General features: G+C 36.3%; 1 protein-coding gene across 3 annotated transcripts in view; it reads left to right on the forward strand.

The window, feature by feature from the left end:
- HOOK3 (hook microtubule tethering protein 3) overlaps window positions 1–22,713 on the forward strand; it is an 84,465-nt gene that overhangs the window by 12,486 nt on the left and 49,266 nt on the right. For all 3 annotated transcript variants that reach the window (XM_058824094.1, XM_058824097.1, XM_058824096.1), the window contains exons 2-5: window positions 1,578–1,663; window positions 10,853–10,925; window positions 19,132–19,182; window positions 22,139–22,271. In XM_058824094.1, the coding sequence (XP_058680077.1) occupies window positions 1,578–1,663; window positions 10,853–10,925; window positions 19,132–19,182; window positions 22,139–22,271 (343 nt within the window). The remainder of the gene's footprint in view (window positions 1–1,577; window positions 1,664–10,852; window positions 10,926–19,131; window positions 19,183–22,138; window positions 22,272–22,713) is intronic.

The raw sequence follows: 22,713 nt of genomic DNA on the forward strand, positions 1-22,713 counted from the left end.
CTGTTATGTTGTACTTTCATGCGTGGGTTTTTTTCCTCACCCACCCATTCTGATTTTCATCTAGTGTCCTGACAACCTATGATGGCTTCTTGATTTCTGGAGAGGCAGCTGTGGGGTTTTTCAGGTAGTTCAGACCATGCTGTAAGAAAATCTGAATCAGAAGTGCAGAAGTCACTTTTGTCTGTCTTATATGCCACTCAGTAATTTATTAATGTACTTTTGGAACATGGAGACATCATTCATTATTACTGACTGGTCACAGTTGGCCAGGAAACATGCTCTGAGAGCTCAATTTTTGACTCTTCATTCATATAATGGCTTTTTTTTCCTCCTTGAGTGTTAGTTTTTTTCTCCAGAATACAGGGAAAAAAGGAAAATTCACCTAGGTGCCTGTACTCCAAATTAATGTTAAATGGCATTGCTAGAATGTCTGCATTACTAATTGTACCTTACATGACCTAGAGTTCTTATACCAAAGGTATAATAATGTACTCTTCCAAAGGTGTAAGGACAATCTGGCTATTGTGCACTTGATTTTCTGAGAGCCTTCTCAGAGGAAGACCTCCAGAATTTCCCACTGAAACATGAATTGTCTTTTATTGTAATACACACATATAAAGGGTATTTATTAGGAAATGACTAACAACTGTTACTCTTCCAAATGCCACTAAAGCATGAATGGTTGCACATTATGTTCAGAAAAAAAATGATTGATTGTATGTAACATTTATGCACTCTGAAACTGCAAGTGCTTTTGTTGACTGCTTTATCCCTTGTGCATATGAAAAAATTTGCTTTCTACAAATAAGCCCAAGTTTCATGTAGGAGGAGGATAGTAGCAGAGAGCACTAGACAGATACCCTCCAAATAGTACCATAAAAATTGTTGCAAACTCATTCACATAATTTAAAATAATGTTATTTTAAAGTAAATTATCAAGTAACTTAAACCAGTTAAAAAGATTGTCCTGAAGTGGACTGATTCTTCTCATCAAGAGAGCAGGGAAGAAAAGAGCTTTGTGCGGACTGTGGTGCATGTCACTGGTGTTAGTACGTTAGCGTGAAATATTCAGAATTCTAGTAGTGTATAGAGCAATCAGGGTTTAGCAATATTGTGTTCTTCTCTTCCATCTGATAGTAGGGATTAATCAAGTTTGGAATATGTATATCAATCTACATTTCATCTTGTCATTGTGGGGAGCTGAGCATTCTGTGGGATCACTGTTCCTTCTAAAACTTGAGTTTATTTTGTTGATTGAGAGGGTGTACTTGAATTGTACAAGATTATATGGAAGTACTTGAATGCACTGATGACTTTCAGTAAGTAGAAAATGCAGTAGAAAGTTTGCCTTTTGGAGAATGTAATACTGGTTTTTGTAGCAGTTTATTGAGAAAACAAGGATAAGAAGACAAAATGTTTGTGTCTTTGACTATTAAATGTAAAGCTTTTTAAAACAAACATGTATGCTAAATATGTGGAGTTTATTATTTTTGCTATTTGGTAGTTTTTTTTTTCAAACCTTTGAGAATTCCTTTACATTGAAGGAAATAAGGATAACTTTTTCCTTTCTCACCTAGATCCAGACATTTAATGTTGAGGCACCATGCCAGACCGTGGAAGATTTAACGAGTGGGGTTGTGATGGCCCAGGTTCTTCAAAAAATGTAAGTAATTGTTTGCTTAATGAATTAAATACAGAGGTTTTTTATATCTGTACATTTTTGTGTATTTACTTGTGTTTTACCTTGGCTGGTATTCCCTAAGGATGTGGCTCACATGGTACTTTAAAGTGGAACATGACTAATGATTTTTTCCTCTGTAGTTTACAGATAACTATCTTAAATTAAAAAAAACCCAATTGTTTTAGAGAAGAGTTCAAGTGTAAACTTACTGGAAAGTAACCTGAATTAAAACTAGACATACAGATTCACGCTTAAAATTGAAATCAGTGCAAGGTAAGATAATTGGCCCTGATTGTTGTTTGAAACTATAGTCAGTAGTGTTAGAAGTAGTTTAATGCAATAAAGTTTCAATCATGAACTGAATGGAGCTGTCAGTGTAGTTTTTTGCAGTTGGAAGTACTTTTCAGTTTGTTTCCACTACCCCTTGTCTGTTAACCGGACACCACTGAGATTATGTGAGGGTATAAAGAAGAAGCCTTCGGGTTTTTTATACACAGGATTGATAAGATCTTACTGAGCCTTTTCTTCTTGAGGCGAAACAAACACAGCTCACTCAGTCTCACCTCACTTGACAGAAATTGCACTCTGTTAATCATCTTAATTGCCCTTTGCTGAACTTCGGTGTACGTCCAAGTGTCTCTCTTACTGGGGAGGCCTGGATGCAGCAGCTCAGATACGGTTTTAACAGATCTGAGCAGTACCTCCCTTGGCCTGCCGGCAGCGATCTTCCCAACACAGCCCAGGCTTTGGTTTGCTTTCTCTGCTGCAAGGACACATTGCTGGAGTGTGTTCCACTTGGTTTCTGCCTGGTTTCTTGTCTGCAAAGCTGTTTTCCAACCACTTACCCTCCCTATATACTGGTGAATAGGGTTTGTTTGCATTTAACTTTTCTGAAATGTGTAAGGTTACTCTCAGCTTGTTTTTCCAGCTTGTCAAATTTCTCCTAAATGGCAATGCAGCTATAAGGTGTGTCAAACATGCCTTCCATTTTTATATTATATGAAAAATTGCTCTCTGTCCCTTCATCTGGGTCCCTACTAGAGACATTTAATACTATTGACCCCTTGGATATGCTGCTAGTGAATCCAGCTGGATTTCATGCTTCTGAAACCTTTGAGCCTAGCATTTCAGCCATTTTCCAGCCCACCTTGCTATCCAGTTACCCCTGTAATGCTTCATCAGTTCTATGAGGATGTCATCCTGATCAGGCAGTCTATAGCAGGAATCTGTAGCAGTGTCACTCATGCTGATCTGCTTAGTCATTCTGACTAGTAATCTCTCAGCTGGCTCAAATCCGTCCTAAGGCAGGGCTCATTCATTCCCTTTGGTCTGTTGCAGAAAGGGCATCTTTCTGTCACTGCCTTCTTAGCTTGTTCTTCCTAAGGAGCCTGTATATGTTCATGTCAGCAGCCTTGGCATGTGAGCTATCCTACTGTGACTTCATGATCCCAGTGGGTCTGTGACCTTGCAACTACATATAGAACTCTGCTTCTTCCTATTTGTTCTCCATGCTGCCTGCATTAGTGCACAAGCACTCCACATATGCATCCAGCTGTAGACGTGATTTTCTGTAGCGATATTTTCTGAAAAACCTCTTTGCTAGGATTTTTCTCCTGAGAAGCTGAGAGGCCTCAGGAACAAAATGTAAACAATGATTATCTGCTGCTGTGGAATGCAACAGGTGGATTTTTAATTGGTCTCATGTGGTTGTTTCTAATTAATGGCCAGTCACAGTTCAGCTGTATTAGACTCTCTGGTCAGACACAGGATTTTGTTATCATTCCATCCTCTGCTTTCTTTGCTAGCCTTCTGATGAAATCCTTCCTTCTATTCTTTTAGTATAGTTTTAATATAATATGTATCATAAAATAATTAATCAAGCTTTCTGAAACATGGAGTCAGATCCTCATCTCTTCCCTCTTCCTGGGACCCCTGTGAACACCACCACATCCAGTCTTTCTGATTCCCAAGAATGAAGCTTTTCCCAGAGTGTTCTTCTTTAGGCCTTTCTATATTTATGTGCATATGCTTGGAGTGATCTCACTTTACCCATACCTGTTTTGTTGACTATGAGGTGTCTTTTGTTCATATCATTCCTCACCCCTAATTCTTCAACAGAGTTCACTACTTTGTAACTTAATGTTCACTTTTTTTTTTTTTTGGTATAAAACTGTTCTTACCACCTTGGCCAGCCTGTTCATGAAGATGCATCTGTCCACCATAGCCTGGTGGTCCCGTCTCTCCCAAGCAGTCCTTATTCTCAAAAGGGTTTAATGGTTATCAAAACTAAAACTTTATTGCCAACACTATCTCACAGCTGGTTGTTGACCTGCAGGGTTTATCTGCTGCTCAAACCTCTACTTCACTAACTGTTGCAACAGCGAAGAACACCACTTGAGCCTTGACCATACCTTCCAAAGCTGCATAATCACATTTGGTACTTTGCAGGTTTCCCTTCCTGTACAGCTCGTGCCCAGGTGTAAGAGCTGAAGAAATAATAATGTGAGGGCTGGACACGCTTCAGCAGTCTTTCAACGATGCCCGGAATTCAAACCCTGAGCAAACAACAGCCTGTCTTGATATCAGTCAGAAGATGAGGGTCCTCCATCCTGTTTGAATGTTTAGCACTTCCCTCTTATGCTGCTGTGTGGCTCAGGTTTACTGAACACAGCTGATTTGTTTGACAGAGCTCCTAGGGCTCTAACTGCTGTGAGGGAACTGAGTCTCTTGTTTAGTTGCAGATTCTCAGGAGCAGGAGCCTTCCTCCTAGTGAGAGAAGGAACTGCCAGATCACAGGAAGAACAAAAAAGGGGAAAAGGGAAATCTCAGTGTAGTCAAATATTTCAAAGCAAGACTTTTTAGCATGTGGTTCTGAGATACTGTTTTCAGCTGATGAACTGAACTTTAAAAATAAATATACAGTACAAATATTGCATTTCTGTAGCATGATTTTAAAATATGTAAAGATCTCCTAGACAATTTATAATTCTTTCTTTATGTCCTATATAATAATTTGAACATGCCAAAATTAGTGTTTAATTATCTTACTTTATGGTAGTTATGCTTCAGATTTAACATTTAGCATACTTATGTAATGAACAGACATTCTCATCCTGAAATTTAGCAACAGTATTGCTAAATCTTGACTGCATTCCTGTTGAGCAGCAGGAATCTGATCTTGGATTGTACAACAGGAACGATAACATGAACAATCTTTGAGAGAAAATACTGCTTTTTTGTTTGTTTTTTTTTTTTTTTTTAAATAGAATAAACAGAAGGTAAGTAGTATAAGATAAGAGGTGTAACAGAAGATTAGTCTAATGGATTTTTGAAGTAGAAACCAGGGATTGTAGAATAGCCAAATATTTTCTCTTTCCCTGGACATGATAGTGGAATATAGGTCAAATATAAGGATCAGCATTTGTGTAGCTGACTAGAAAACTGATCAGGAGCATGTTGGCAAAGCCATTTAAAATATTCTTTCTTGAAAATAAAACCAAATTCAACACTGTTGGTCCTTTGAGCAAAGACAACAGGAAGACTACTTCACTGCGAGTTAGGGCATGTTCAACAATGCGAAGCAAGTCTAGAGCAGGCTTTTTTGCCTTTTTCTTTTTATATTAGCAACACGGGTTCCCCCTCTGCCCCAAGAAAGATAATAATATAGAATACAATTTTTGCAGAAAGACAGCTGTATGCTTAAGGTTACTTGGAAAAGTCTTGCAGTGATGTTAAATAGCAAGGAGCAAGCCTGAAATCATCAGGTCACTGCAAACATATCATTTGCAGTGAAAACCTGAATAGTTGCATTTGACATGAAAATCTCTCCAAAAGTTAATCTTCAAAGGAAAAATGTGTTGTTTTGACTGTAGACACAACTTAAATGCCATTACTCTTATTCTATTGAGAAGGATAAACCACTGTTTTTGTAATTTTCCAAGGAAGAAAGAAAAACAGGTGTTTCTTAGTCTAGGTGCTTCCTGTTAAAGGTTCTTTTAAGTGTGTGTTCTTTGAGCCTTTACCTGATTAGGTAAAGGTAGGGAGGGGAAAGTTCTGGCAACTTTGTGTGAATCAGGATTTTACTATAGTAAATTAATTAATGTTTTAAAATATTAAAGAGCAAATTAATATATCCAGTAAAGAAGAGCATTGATGAAAATTTAAAGGTGTTGGAGTGGACTAATGTTCTGGATATATTTCCAGATAGGGGAGTGAGGATAGCATTTCTTCCAAAAAATTAAAGGTTTAATAGTGAATTCTATTATTTCTATTTTTTTTCCTTACATCTGCCTTCTTAGGAAAAGTCCACTGGTACTTATGAGGGTGGGAGATAGTAGGTCATGATGAGGAGCAGTTTTTGAGAGATCCCTGGCTCAGGAAGTTAGTTGTTTTAGACAAAATTTGCATAAAACAGAACTGTAGGATTTAGTCAGAAAAAGAAAGAAAAGAGGAAAGAGAAGAGGAAGAACATTGCTTGCTCATCAGCTGACAAAAGCCAGCTGTGTCTTGTACCAAGTGGAGGGGGCTGACAGTTTCTTCTATGGTTCTTTTTCATACATCATGCTTAATATTTTTTACACTCACAGTAGCAGCCCATTTGTAGGTAAGTGCCAAACATCAAAACAGATGCAGCAGAATTTTCTTGAACAAAATTGCTGGAATAAGCTGTGAGAAGAAAAGGTTACAGAGGAAATTACTGAAACCTTCAGAAGGTTTTTGCTATTGATGTAGTGTGTGACAGCAAATACCAGAAATATGTTCTATGTAACCAAGCATGAAAATTTTGCTTGCAGTCTCAGCTGTTAAAAAACAGGTGTTGTCAAATTCCTGAGGACATTTTCTTCCTTTATATCATTAAAACTTTATCTTTGAATTTCAGCTTAAAATACCATTTAATGTAATTCTCTAGTGCTAACTGTGTTATCTTGGAGGACAAAACTCAGCCTATGTTTTAGTTTAACTTTTGTGTATTATTCTGTAAGATTCATTGTTTCTATTCAGATGTGGTAATCCCTCTGACTAGCATTGATATGAAGTACAGTAAGAAGAAATGCCTGTACATTTTCAGTGTTGATGATTATTTTAAAGAATGTTGTACTGCAGGAGTAAAGAGTGGAAGCAAAATAAAATGTTTGATTTTTTATGAGTAGACTGTTGGCCTAAAGTTGTAGCTTATGCTGGTACGAGTGCCATAGCTTGCTTCTGAATCACATCCTTTTTTTTTTTTGTATAGCTTGCAATGATTTTACTTATGTTTTCATTGTCCACTGATATCCCTATAATAGCAGGATTTCCTGTTTTAAAATTTTCCTTTCATCCCACTCTGGAGACTGTTTAGTGCCAGGTGTCCCTCTTGTTTTGATTCTTTCTTCCTCTGTCATACTGGCTTGGTAAATGTAAGAATTTGTGTATATTTTCTTCTGTCATCTCTGCATCGTGCCCCTCTCAGTGAATTATTCATTTGTTCTATTATACATTGCAACACAATGTATGCATTTTGACACATGCAAAACACAAAAGCCATGCTTTTGTATATCACTGAGGGAGGGAAATTTTTTGTAAACACATTTTTTGATGCAGCTTACTGTACCACTGTTATAATGAGTAATAATCATGAGTTATACTACATGCTCTGTGGGTTGGTTTTCTTTAGAAGAGTATTTCTGTCTCTTGGCATCTGTGATGGAGAGAGATGATTGCTTAAATAAAGGAAAATTTGCATACAAAATAAGATGGAGATGGTATAAATGAGCACTGCTGAAAACATCACATGAAGTGATAGAGCATTAGCAACAGCATAAGTATCTTCTGCTCTGAAGAAAAGTCCCAGTTATCTGCAGTACTACTGAGGTACTAGGCAGCAATCAACTGATACACAAATACCTTTCTAATCCTCAAAGTTAGCCAGTTTGGGTCTAGGCTTAGGAACTTAGTGAATTCAAAATACTTAGTTCATGTATGAGTCATCTCATGGCAATGAAGATGCTCCAGTTAGTTTTCTAATAGTATAGCTGCTCACTTCTCAGCCACACATTTTTGTATTTGCTTAGGTGGTGCTTTTTCAAACACTGTAAGAAGAATGCTGTTGCTTCCAAATGAAATGGCCAAAGATGACCTGAATTTGATTGAATTATGGTTCCCAGAAATATAGCAAAAGGAAACTTTTTTGCAGCAAGGGCTGTGAATGATCTAACATCTGGAAACCCCTTTTTAAAAGTATGTTTAGAAGTAACTGTGGAAGAGTTATTTCAGGTTTGATTTCCAATAGTTTGTTATATAGAGAGAGCATTGCAGTTGTTACTAGTAATGAACTTCAATGAGACTTTTGAAGAGAAAGAAAATTATAATGGTGATGAGGTTGAGGAAAGGATGATCATTCTAGATTTGATTGGTGTTGATACCCAACCTTTTGCTTTTCTGCTTATTGTGTTCCTGGCAAAGTGTTTTTGCAGTGTTATTAATTATTGTGTAACCTGTATGAAGCTTCTCTAACAAAACTGTTGGTGCTACTTTGACCATTGTTACATGATACTGATTTCAACTGGATTGCTTATCAGCTGCTGGACCCTTGGATGCTTCCATGAGGTTTGTATACATACAAATGAAAAAGCAAATAGATCTGTGGAAGAGGACTACCACACTGAGTTTAGATGTATTTCTCAGGGACCTTTCTTAAGTATGTCTGATGATGTATATCAGGGTTTAGGTAGCCTATGACTTTCATCAGAACTGTAAAAGACAATTGTTGGTCCCTGTGTTCCTTTTATTACAGTAGTAGCTGAGAAAAGCTGCTTAGTTTCTGCTGAATTTCAGGCTTTCAGAGTGAAGTAAGATGGACCTAACTCTGAAGTCTTGTTAGCGTTCCTCAGCTGATTCGCTTACTGGTGCTGTTATTGTTGAAAACTGGATCTGCAATATCTGCTACCCAGTCTGTCCAAATATAATTTTGCTTATGGGATGTTGTTTATACCTGCTCATGTTGTTTCCTAGAACCATGAAAATGGTATGTCAAGGATTGATATATTTATGGCACTACAGCCTTGAAGCAGCTAAAGATGTTAGTGGCCAAGTGCAACCATTAAAATGATAAGATTCCTTAAGGAAGCCCTGTTGGTTTTTTTTTTTTAATGAGGATGCACAGGTCATACCTGCTTAATCTCTCAGCTGCATAAATACTTTATAATTGTGAGTCTCTTGTTAAGCTAGTTTATTTGTGTATCAGCAATTCTCAGAAGACCTATTTGACAGTCATTAGCGTATTTTTTTGAACCCCACACCTAAAATGGATTTGAACTGTCGTTCTTTTCATTAGTGTCCAGATGATTATGTTGTGATTGAGTGGAAATTAGGCAATTGAAGGCTTTTTAATTAAGGCTTTTTGCAAGGAGAGCTATTTGTTTCATGTAAAAGCTGAATGTAAACTTTTTTCATGTGTCAGAGATCTTACATGTACTTGAATCAATGTCATTCTTAAGTTTACCTGTCTTCTTGTGGCGGAGAGGCCATTTGAAAGCTCTTTGAAAATATATATTTCAAAACCAGTGATAGTCTGGATAAGACATTACTTTTCTATTTTGTAATTTAAGCTTCTGTCATCTATGCTAGAACTGTACTGTTTTTGAATGGAAGTAATTTGGAGTCATCAACTTAACTAGTAATTAAAGCTGTTCTTCCAGATATATGTTTGCAGGTGCAATGACAAGGAAACGAAATATGCTGTAATCTTCACCAGAGTCTGTAACAAAGTGTGAAAAAATAGCAATGAAAATGTGTCAGTAGAGAAACATTGCTATTTATGATCTTCCTCCATTGCTGTGTATTGTAGTTGCAGTACAGCTTGCAGACTTTAATGCATTGTGAAGACGCTGTGGAGAAGATGAAACACATCATGTACTGTGCATCAGATGCAAAGTGTGGCTGCAAAGTTTGTGCTCTAATAAAAGTTCTGATGTAGTTGCTGGTTTACAGTATATATGATATGGATGTTATTTGACTCTCCAGGCATATTCAGAGTTCTCTTGAAATTTTGCCAAAAGATCTCATGGCACCTTGCCCTTGAAAAAAGAAATCAGTCCGGAACACTTCTATGTGTAGAAGGTGCAGCAGTAAATCTAATAAGTAATCAGTGGCAAATGCAGCAGTCCAGAAAATAGAGTACTTCACCTGAAACTGTAACACAAACTCTTAAGAGCATTTTGCTAACAATAAAAAGGTGCTTTTTTCATTCTGGCTGTATTGACTACATATGTTGGATGAAATAAAAACCTTTCCTTGTGTTTTCCTACTCCTTTAAAACCAGTTATATATAGTACATTATTTCTCCTTAATTCTGATCATAGCATTTTCAAAATTCCCTATGATAAAGGGAAAATTTGAATTGAGCAGTAGAAAATGTTAGCCTTTTAGATGATCTTTGAGTTTGGTAGCAGGAGAGAGTCTCACAAGGTGTCTTGAAGAAGCAGCTTGTGGAAGATGCTTTGAGAAAAATTAATAGGAAGAAGTTACGCATAGAAACAGTTCTCTGTTCTTTTTCTTGATTGCCTTGTCAAAAGTGCAGAGAATAGAAAAGCTTCTAAGGAAGGGTGTTCACAAAAAGATTTGTGTAGGGTTACTGTGAAAAGAGGATTTAAAAAACTGATAGTGTTTGGTAGATCAAATAGTGAAGTGTGTTCTTAGGCATAAAAACTTCAGTGATGTTTCCTAGCTCTTCTCACTCTGTCAAGACATCATGTGTATTGTTTAGTTTCAGGCTTCTATTTTAGCAGCTGAATAGTTGTAAGCAGTGTGCAATGGTAGGGATGCATAATGTGTGGAAAAGTAATAATTTTTAATATTTTTAAGAAATGCAAGTAAATATTGCTGCAACACCAGAGAAGTTAAGAGGTAGGACTTATGGAGGGAAAACTGGCAAAATGCATTCAAAATACAAAGATGCTTCCTCAAAAGCATGAGCTCCTCATGGCACACAGATGAACCTGTGCTGTCAATAGGGTGAAAGTTCTTAGAAAAATGAGTAGTAACAGGTTTCTGAACTACTGTATTCAGACCATGTGTCAGATGCAAGAGGTAGTCATTTAAATTAACTCAAACCTGAGATGGGAGCTTAACGACGAATGTGTACTCAAAATTTCTGTAATTGTGTTTGTAATAAATGCACTTTTTATTTTTCAGAGATCCAGCTTATTTTGATGAAAATTGGCTGAACAGAATCAAAACAGAAGTGGGAGATAATTGGAGGCTAAAGGTATTTGACTTACTTTGTGTGTCTGTGAGTCTGTATTTCAGTACTTAATACAATATTGTGTCTAAATATTCTCACATTTCTGGATTAGGATCTTGCTTTATAGATAGCATTTTGAATTTTGTACCATTTTAATTACACTTACTTTTTTTAATGTTGTATTGTCCTGCACAATTTTAGCAAAGACATTTTGAATTTGTGAACAGGTTTTAATGATTTAAAAGGAAAATATTCAAGTAAATGTTATACATTAATTACCTTTTGTTTTTCAAATATTGAATGAGAAATTTTTTTTAATGCACAGTGTGAAAGCAGCTTTTAAAAAAGCAGCTTTTTTGAGAAACAACTGCCTAAAAATAGGAACATAAACAATATATTTAAAGAAAAATGGCAACATGTTACTGCCTTTTACTTTGTCAGCTCTGCAGAGCTACTGAGTTTTAAGGGAGGAAGTCATGTTTTTTCTGTGTTTCTACAGAAATCATACACAGCATGATTTTTAATCACAGTCTGTTTGCTGGGTTGTTTGTATCACTTGGCATTCTAGCACTTCTCTGCAAACCTGAAGGAAACAGAATTTACAAGAACTATGAATGAGGAATATTTTGCTTTAGAATGTGAAAAACACAGTCTCACATGCAGATGTTAGTGTAGTTTTTGAGTAGTTTTCTTCAGCGAATGATCTATGTGCTTTTTTAAATTTCCATTTTCAGCCTGACTAATTTGGGGGAAGAAAAATAGTTAAGAATTTACTGTTAGTTCTTGTTTCCTGTAAAACCATTTTGTTCCAGCCACCAAAGCTCATTCTGAGCATCTGGGGAAGGACTAAAACTGTGAAATGCTGTAGTACTTACAGGCTTCTCTACATCAATTTCTGAATTGCAGGGACACTCAGAGACAGAATGCTGCCTGAAACAATAAAAAAGATGGAGCACACCACTGCTGTTTATGTTTTGACTTGACCAGGAAACATGTATCAGCATAGTTTCTGCCGTCTGACCAGCTCTGTGAAGTCTGGAATGTTTTAGAGTGTTTTGTCTACTAGGGCTGCCAGCAAAAAGTGAGGGTACATTGATGAGGATATATTGAGTGACTGCTGAATAAGAGACATCATCCCTAAAAAACATTTAGGACTCCTTTGGCGTCTGTTGAATGTAGAGCACTTAATTTATATTAACTTCTCAAAGAATTGTATGGAATTGCAAGCGAACAGCTGGGTACAAGATCTTACTTTTCTGTAAAATATTTTTTGGGTTTTTCCCCTAAGGAATATTGAAATATTCCTGTTAAATGTGGAGGATAACAAACTGAGAACTGTTGGTTATATTAGCATTTCAGCTGATTGAATGTGGAGCAGCAGCTTCTATAACTATCTTGTGGAGTTTGAGGAATAAATATTTTATTTTTATGTCTTGCACTAAGTTGGCAGATGTAAAAAAGAAACGCCTTCTTAGTAGATGTGACAAAAAAAAAAGCTGAGCAGTCCAGTAACTTCCTTATGTGACTTAAATTGGCAAAACATCAGGTCAAATTTCAGTTTCTTGCTGATGTCATTCCATCTTGTTTTTCAAGTGTCCATGTGAAGAACAACTAAAGACTGATTTTTTTGTTGTGTTTTGTTTAAGAAGTACGTATAATTCAGCTTTTTGTATACATTTTTATAGACCACTTCCCTTTTCATGAAGATTCTAAAAGGTACATGTGTGATACTTTAACTCTTGTTTTTTAATCTGTAAGTGATCTTATACCTTGCCAACTGTTCTTTATGTGAGTAAACATTATTAGTAGTCTAGTTTTCCAAATGTCTATCATCCAGTCCTTCATTTAAAGTCTGGCTTGTAGGAACACTTCAATCTGTGCATTTCTATGAATAAAATTGTTCAGCTTGGAAAAGACTTAAGATCAAGTTAACTCTACCAGGTCCACACTAAACCATGTGCTAAGCTCCACATTTACACTTCTTTTAAATGCCTTCAGGGACAGTAACTCAGCTACTTCCCTGGGCAGCCTTTTCCAATGCTTGACAATGCCTTTGGCGAAGAAATTTTTCATAATACCCAATTTTAACTCCTCATGGGCCATTTCCTCTTGTCCTGTCACTTGCTTACTGGGAGAAGAGACTGACCCCCACCTCACTACAATCTCCTTTTAGAAATATATTCATTACTGGATTTAAGATGTGGGCATCATATTTGCATGATTCTAGAATATATCTTTCCCTTTGTACATTAGGAAGTGCCATGAGAAGTGATAACTGAATTATCTCATGTGTTGTGGTAATAAGCTACATTATTTTCTTGTTGCTAAACATGGTCACTCTTTGATGCCATCAGAGCCATCTGGTGTAACAGTCATCACTTGTATAAACTCTTGGTATCATGAACCACATAAAGGAGCTGGTCTAGAAGGGGAAATATAGAAAGACAATATAAATGTAATGTGTAGGAAGTTTTGTGAAACAGTGGGGGCTGGTAGAGATTAGTGTAGGTCTTGTACAGCCCACCTAACCACTGTTCATGGAAGTACTCCGAAAATGATAGAATCATAGAGTTGTTAAATTTGGGAAACACCTTTAAGATTGAGTCCAGCTATCAACCTAGCACCACCACTGTGTTCACCGCAACCCATTATGTCACCAAGTGCCATATCTGCACATTTTTTAACACTTCCATGGGCAATGACTCTATTATTTTGCTAGGCAGTGTGTTCCAATGCTCTACAACACTTTCCGTGAAAATCTTTTACCTAACATTTAGCTTAAAACTTATCTGATGCCACTTGAGACAGTTTCTCATTGTCCTGTCACTTGTTACCTGAGAACAAGGGAGAAGGTAATGAGTGGTGTGATTGTTAATTTTGAATTGTGTGTTGTCCTCTTTGGAGAAGAAGCAAGAACATAAGGCTGAGATTTTTTTGGGGAGGAGGCGGGAGGGAGATGCACAGGTTTGGTTAGTTTGGTTTTTTTAGCATTTTGCTTTCTAATAACTGCAGTGTTTTTGCTGTTGCTATACCATTTGAAAAAAAACTCGCAGGGATGTTTTTAAATTCTTGGTTACAGGGCAGGTTGCCAGACTTGAGAAATTGAGCAATGCACAGGAGAGAAAAAGGGAAATGCTGAAACTTGGGGAGCTTGGAAAATAGAAACTATTCAGCAAGCATTATGGTTCCTAGAGTTAACCATATCTTTGTCTACTCTACTGTATTTAATAGAGAAATGTTATTTCTTCAGGGTTAAAATTTCACGCTCATAGCATACATCAATGTACATAGTAGTGTGTGTGTTCTCTTGGGCAACAAAAAGACTTTTCACTGCTGCCTTTGCAATTTTATGCTGGTTTACAAAAATAAAAAGCAAGGCCATTAACTTCTTCCTCATGTACAATGAACACTTCTGTGTAGTCCAGATTTAAATTGTATTTCATGACTGAGGAAGATGACATCTGGAACATAAAACATATACTGAAAGTGAAAAGCAGCTTAGAAAATAATTTGGTTGTCAAAAATTTTCAGGGATAAAATTCCCTAATCAAGGAAATCACTGATTTATTCATGTGCATCAGTTTTGGGCAATTACAGAATAAACTGTTGACTCTTTGAGGGATGGCATAAAAGCCCCCCTTTCCCTCCTATCTTTTTTCATTCAGTGTGGAAAGCTTAGGAAGGAAAGGAAACACATTGTTCAGCTTGATTTTCTTCTGAACTTTTCATTTTGGCATTCAGACAGCATCAATTTGAAGTACAGTTTTATTAGTGTTTATAGTAGCTGTTGCAGTGTAGCAAGCTGTGTTAGTCTTGGGAACCTTCGCTACCTAGTCTTTCTCTGGGTTACACCTCTCATCAGTGATGAGAGACATTGCTGCAGAATGCAATTTAAATCAAAAACCATATGCCTGTGAGAGTGGTAGAAACAATGAACGCAGGTGCTCCCTGTCCTTCTTGGTGTGTGCGCACACACACCCCCACATGCCCCTGCCCACCTACCTACCCCCCACCCCACCTGTTAACTGCAAATGGATAAAAATGTACCATAATGAGATATCCAAAGCTTATTGGTTAAGAATTCCCACACCACTTGAAAGCATGTGCTAGCAACATTTCCAGAGGTTATTCAAGATTTAAAATTAAAAAAAGAAAAGCCAATTTACACAGAGCCTCCAGCACAAACAGGGTTTCAGTCATACATGTGATATAACGGTAATGCAAAAGTGGAGATTGGCTGCCATAATGTTGGAGAAAAAACAGGAAGTTAGATAACCCATGCTCTCTTTTTGTCAACAATCACAAGCTTAAGGGCATTTTCTATTGCCCACGTCACTGGCCTTTCCCTTTGTTACTCAACTGTGTTAGTAAAGAGAGAAATCTAGACAGACTGCACTTACAAACCTGAGATTGGAAACAGTAAACAAGTTGTTATTAATAAAGATTTTATATGACAAGTGAGAATAAAGAAAAGCAGGAGAAAAACCAGGTAACCATTAAGTCTTATGATGTTGGCAGATCACATGATCTCTGCTTTCATACCAGTCAGTTTATCAAGTTAATGCTGTGTCATAAGGGTCGGTGTCATACTGAGCACATGTGGTACTATACTAAGCCAAGCTGGCTGTTAACAGGGAGGTTAATGATATTTGAACATAGGGAACACCCACACAGCTCTGGTGTGGATATTAGTGAAATTTAGGTGTTCAAAGGACTGAGAATATTGAGGTTTCGTCATTATTCTCAGATGGTAAAGAGATGGAAAATTGATAGAGATTTGTCTAGAAATACTTACTGATCCATCTATTGTGCATTAGATGCAACAGATTTCTGAGGTGAAACAAAGCAACAGATTTCTGAGGTGAAACAAAGCATAGTTGTTACTTTTTTTACCCCAGTAAACTTCACATCTTTTCCAGCAGAAGTATGGCTGTAGGGGAATGAATGTTAAAGTTGTTGGGAGGGGTAGCATGTATATTTTCATGGAAAAGCCAGAACTCAGATTGCTGATGCAAGCAAATAGGCTTCCCATGTGGTCATGGGCTGACATCTGAACAATGATTTAATATTTTATAGTCATAATCTGTATTGACAATTCTGACTATTGTGGTCTGGCATTATATAATTTAATGGTCATTGTTAACTACAGTTAGGTTTTCCTATGTGCTTAAGAAAGTGAAAAGTAATTCTGAACAACTGTCACCTCTGTGACCTAGAATTCTGATCTAATTGATTGTCTTTTAACACTTTCTTAGGCTGTTGTTGGTTTTCATTTAGCTGCTTGAGGTCCTCGTTTCATATGCTTTGATGTCATAAATGTTGCTGGAACTACTCAGTTCAATTTCAAAGTACAAAATATTAGTGGTAGTTTCCCTGTGATGATCGTCTCTCTGCCAGGCGCAGTAAAACCATCTAAGTTTATTAACTGCAAGCAAGTTAGGAAAAAATTGAGAGCTGTCTGAGTAATACTGAAAATCATGGTTAAGTTTAAGTCAGTCTTAGTCTTAAAAGAAGTCTATAAAGAAGCTGCTTTAACCTCACAATTGTCTGATTGTGTACCAAATACAAAGATGGTACAGTTAATTCTTAAAAACAAGGTACCCTGGTACTGTTGATTGGCAGTGGGGTGAAATAGGATGGCAGAGATTTCTTTTTCAGTTTATGTGCTGTTCTCTTGTTTCAAGGATGCTGCCCTATAAGCTCTTTTTCATGATGAATTTTGATCAATATTGGCTTTGTTTCAGTGTCTCAACTCCACGCACTATGAAAGTTACATAGCAGAAGGTGGCTCTTTGTGTTTAAGGAATTTTAATTCAAAAATGCTTACAAGGAGAAGGGGAAAGAGGTATTTCACAGGTTTCCCGTTGGTTTCTCAATTTTTTGGGATTATGTTCAAGTTCAAGGTTCCTCACAAATGTTCTCATCGGTAAACTGGACTTAAATTCTGCAACATGGCCCTTGCGTTTCCATGGCTCTTTCTGCAGCAGATTCAGGTAAATTATAAACCAGAAGATTTTAGTTAATCAAGTTTGAAAATAATATTCCAATCAATGCAGTATTCTTTGTGATGATTTGATATAAAAGTAAAATTTCTTAATTTCTTTAAATTCTTAAATCTGTTGCAGATTTTGGTTATGATTATGCATTGCCTTTGAGTGGTAGTCTTGGTTGCTGACACCTAGGAAATAGTTGCAGCTCTTACAGAACCATGTTGTGTGTAATAGTACAGGAAAAGTATGTGCTTTGGTGTAGAAAGTGTAAATTGTCTGTTATGCCATTTTGGGAGTGACAAGAAATGTTCTCATATACATGCTATAATGTAGCATCTCCAGTTCTAGTTTGTCAGGGTATTTGATGTGTCACCTTTCAGGTCCAAATGAACTTTTGTTTCTTGTATGACTTAAAATTCAGTGATTATGGAGACAGTCAGAATGTTCCTATATCTTAATAAGGAATCAACTTATGACACTTCTTTCCAAAAGAGAGTAGATTAATAGGAGTCAGGTAATCAGATTATTATCATTTTGATTTTCTTGGCAAAAATCTTCTAGTGTGTGTATCCTGTTTCTTTCTTGACTCTGGAATTTACTTTCATCACCTCATTTTATTTGTTGACCATATTGAAGTGTTGTGTTTGTCCCTGAATTTCAGTATCATGTTTCTTAACAGCCATCAGGTCATTTGAAAGGTAAATAATTTCTGTTGGTGGACAGAGTCTCCTAACTGGATATTTCTGGAATATATCAGTCAAGATTTTATAAGTCAAGAATATAAAATTTATGGTGGGCTTCCAAGGCATTTAAAACTTGCGAGGTTTTGCTCTCCCTTCATTGCAGTTCCACAGTTTGCTGCTGTGGCTGCTGCTGTCAGCGAGAGAACTTTGTGAATCCTGTTTATATCAGTTTTAGTCTTTGCAGCTTCTGTTTAAACTTCAGTCATACAATCATTGAGGTTGGTAAAGATCCTTAAGATCATAGAATCCAACCATGAAGTGCCAAGTCCACCAATGAGTAATGTCTCAGTGTACCACATCTACACAGCTCTTTGCACACCACAAGGATAGTGACTCAGTCATGTCCTGGGTAGCCTGTTACAATGCTTGATAACCATTTCTGATAAAGAGATGTTTTCTGGTACTCTTCCTGGCAAAAAAACCACTTCCTGGCAAAACTTGAAGCCTTTTCCTCTTGTCCCATCTCTTATTACTTGGGAGAAGAGGCAGACCCCCACCTGGCTACAGCCTCCTTTCAGGGAGTTGTAGAGAGTGATAAGGTCGCCCCTGAGCTTTCTTTTCTTCAAGCTAAACAACCCCACCTCTCTCAGCCTCTTCTCTGTCCCAGCAAACAGTGTGCTGCTTCTATTATCTAAATTTCCTAAATACTTGAACAGTAATTTTTTATAGTCTCTAGCAGTTACTTTCAGCAAAGATTCCTTTTTTGTCCTCTGAATTTCAGCTGTGAGACCCACGGGCATTTTTATAATTTTAAATACACTGTTTCCAGAGACTTGATGCAAATGGATTTTTTTTTTGCTGGAAAGGGGGCAATACACAGTACTGGAGGAATGTGACACACATTCTGTAGAGCAGGAGGTACTTAACTGATGCCATTGGTTATGCGAGTGAACAGAAGCTACCTTTGTATAGCAGTGAATTCATCTTGGAGAAATGTAAATTTTGCCAGATACTGTAAGGCAGACATTCTGGGAGGAGAGACAGAGAGTGACAAGAACAAAAATAAAAGAGCTAAGAGGAATAATTAATGATAAAAACAACCAATTGAACTTATATGGCTTGAGAATAAAGGATGATATTGAGCAGTAGCTGGTTTTGGTTTGAAAGAAGAGGTTTATCTCTGCAGAAAGTAGATTATTGCGATACTTCAAGGGAAGAAAGGAGGGAAGTAATGTTTCAACTTCTGGATATAAAGATAATCCTAAGATAAACAAGTATATAAAAACATTTATGCCGTAGGATCTGATATAAAGCCTATCCAAGATAATGTTATATTTTTCATCAATTTAAATGAATTCCTAAAGATTTGTAATCACATCTGGAAGTCTGGTCATAAGGGCCTCTTGCATAACTTTCATGATTCTAAATTTAACTGTGCAAAATTTGATGTAATTATATCCTTCTTTTGTGTGATTCTTCTGTGATTGCCCACTTTATGATCATTTCTCTGTAAAATACTCCCTGTAGTTATTGTATTTCCTCTTTCTTGTCAAATAGGTAAGCAACCTGAAGAAAATTTTAAAAGGAATACTGGATTACAACCATGAGGTAAGAACCATTTGAACTAATCTTCATCTGCTTGCCTTTTGAATTATGTATTTTAGTTAACCTGTGGAAGATAAATTATATTCTGCAAGTTAAGTTCTGATGTTTTCTTCCAAGCCTTTTGGCATATATGGTGATTCATGGCCTGTTCCCTAGTCTTGGCCTTCTTTAAACCTTCTCACCTACTTTATTGAATACTCGGGAGTACCAGTAAAGCCTGATATGCAAATTTTTTCATGTGAAGAATAGATAACTTTACTGACTATGTTCTGATGATGGACTTTGTGTCTGATGTACTTTAATGTACCTGAGTCTGATGTTTTTTTCCTTCCTCATCTGCATCTGAAGTCTGCCCTTTTCCTTTTTTTTCTCTTGAGGAGAGTGAAGGAAGAGCATTTCTAGCCCCTCCCCACATTAAGATTTTCATTAAATATTTTAATTCAGATGTATTGGACGCAGTCTTTGTCATTCTCTCTTATTTTGGGCAAACTCAGCACTTAATTACTGCAGAGGAGACAATATTTTTTCTTTCAGTGGTGAATCTTCAGCTGAAATATGCTTTCAGTGATGTTTGAGACAAATTGATCTGTGTAAGTGGCAGCAGAAAATCCATAATATGCATGTTCTAGACATTGCTTGTTTCAAAATACTGTCTTCTCATAAATACTACAGAGATTAGTTTATTTTTTAATAAATTGAAGTACTTCAAGAAAATAAATTTAAGTTAATAAATTCAAGTACTTCAAGAAAGAAAAAATTAAGTCTTAGGAGGTTGTCTTCAGCAAATGATTAGGTATCCATGTTTAAATAAATGTTGAAAAGTGATTATTAAGCAAGCTGGTCATGACTGGGAACACTAAAAAGAAACAGATCAGGTTTTTTTTATGGAAAATTAATATTACTCAGACTAAGTGATGCAAGCTTCTTTTTGGTTAATATTGGTTAATATGTATGATGATTAAGTGTCTGTTGTCAAAACTTTACTATTAGGCAAGTTTTGAGCAGATTCGAGCTGATTAATTTCTCTAAAGGTAGTGCATGTTTATAAATCTCACTGGATTTTGGTTTAGGTTGATATTTTTCCTGCTGAGGCAGTGCTGGAGCTGTTAGTAGGGGTAATCTGGATTCTACTAATGAATTCTGCTGATGTTTTCCTCAACATTATTCCCTCCTCCACTACAAAAATATAGATATGTGTATGCATTTTACCTGATGTAGTAAAAGCATTTGAAAAATGTGTATAATACTAATCCTGTTCACCCTCAAAAATTCAGAAATTTTTATTGCGTTCAGAAGAACAATCAGTCAAACTGCTACATTTGCTGTCATTGTCAGTTAAAGTATAGAAGAACAAGAAGCCTAAGTAACTGACGGTAGCTTTCATGCTTTGTTCTGGCTCAGTTAATCTTGCTGCAGACCTCTGCTGCTCTGGAACTACAACTTTTAATTTTTTTGTAAATGTATAAATCTTTTGTCTTTTGAAAATGGGTTAAATGCTTTTTTTCATCTCAAGACAGTTATTATAGGGTCTGTCCTTTTCATATTTCTTTCAGGGCTTTTGATGGATATTTTTGGTTCTTTTTCTTTAAATTTTTTTTTCTCTTGTTTACTTCAAACTCTGTTCACACCTTCATATCCTTGGCTTCTTCCTAGTGCCTGCCAATTTACCTGTTCACTTCGGCTTTCCTCAACAGGAGTTCTCTTGTCAGTGACTGTGAAGTCACTGTAGTGCTGTTAACTTAAACCCAGCATTGCATTTGAAAGAAATTCAGGAACTACAGATCAATATATAAATGGATACCAGAATCAAAACACATTGTATTTTCTGTTAGTGCAGTCTGTGTATGGTAGTAATATTTTCCACTGTGGTTGATGTATTGACCTAAAGAATTCTTTTGACCTAAAGAAAGTCTTTTCCAACAAGAGTGAATCTGTGTGCTTTAAAGCATGCGGAGGTTTTTAGTAGTGTTAATTCTTTGAGAAAACGGCTTAAAAATCCTACTGTTCCACAACACAAAACAAATGGTACATAATCAGAACAAAACCACAACACTTCAACAAAACCCAACACTACTAAACTTTGCAATAGCTTGTTTTTTTGTATTCCTCCTATATGCTATGTTTTTTATAAATGCCTTAACCTGATTTCTGTTTTTCTTGGGTATTGCATGAGCATGCAGCAAACATGACTGATTCCCTCTATATAGTCATTGTTTCCTTATTACACCCTGTTTAAGAAGTTACAGTTTCTTTTTATCTGCAATTAATGTGTCAGTGATGTGTTTAATTCCAAATTTCATATTCATATTTTCAACCCTCTGTTCAGTAAAGAGCAGTTTAGCAGAATTGTCTAGTTCCTTCTACTGCCAATCATTAATCCTTAATGATCTTTAATGATAAATCAGATAACACTAATAGCGAGTCACACGGGCTTTTGTTTTGCAGGGTTTTTTCTTTTTTTCTTTCTTTCTGCATGTGGGCTGTTTAATTATATATCATTGTACTACTACCTCAGAGTCTCTTCCATGGAGCAGCTTTCTTAGCTGTAAGACTTGCTAGATATCCTTGAATTTACTAGAAGTGTGAGGTCTAGTGGTCTGAGTTTTTTGGTATCTTGTATTTGTCTCCTGTTAGTGTTAGATATACGTATTGTATAGGTGAAACATTTAATGTTTCAACATCTAATTCCTTAAGAAAGAATCTTGCTAAGTGTTTCTCGTAGTTGCTTGTGAGTTGAGACAGTCATGTTTATCTTTTCCCAAATATTATTTGTATCAAACAGTATGGTTTTATAGTGAGTTGTTATGTTAAGCAATTTGGTTTGTTTTGAAGGTGTATTCAAAACTATAGTAAAGTAAGAATGAATTGCTGTTGTTGATTATGAATCATCTTTGTATGAAATAAATTGATTTGTATATGTGCAGTGATACAGCCATGTATGTGCCTTGTCTTTGTGCAGATTCTAGGGCAGCAGATAAATGACTTCACCCTTCCTGACGTTAACCTGATTGGAGAACATGCTGATGCTGCGGAGCTTGGGAGAATGCTTCAACTTATTTTGGGATGTGCAGTGAATTGTGAACAGAAGCAAGGTAATACATTTTGGAAACATGTTTTCTCGGTTATTGTGCAACTATTAAGGAGAAGAATTATATTTCTTGGGTTTCTGTCAGAAACAGATTTTTTTTTTTAATAATAATGATGACATTAGTTTGTTGTACAGATAGTGACTGTTTTTTGGTGTAAGCATCACTGCTTTTGGAGACTCAGACTGGAATTGAATTAACTTCCAAGATACATATTTTCAGTTTTGGTTTGCTAAGCTGAAAAATCAGTCTAAAAAAAAAAAAATTCTTGGGTACACCTTTTAACCATTTATGAGGTAGATCAGGATAGTTAAGAATGGAAAAATGTGATTATTACATTATTCAGCATAACTCTTGGTTGCAGAGATGCATTCCAGGCACCATTTTACTACATGGCCAAAAGCCATCAGTATTATTTGTGCTTGGTCTGATTTAATGTCTGATGTGA

This window comes from Ammospiza caudacuta, chromosome Z (assembly GCF_027887145.1).
Source record: "Ammospiza caudacuta isolate bAmmCau1 chromosome Z, bAmmCau1.pri, whole genome shotgun sequence".
NCBI lineage: Eukaryota > Metazoa > Chordata > Aves > Passeriformes > Passerellidae > Ammospiza > Ammospiza caudacuta.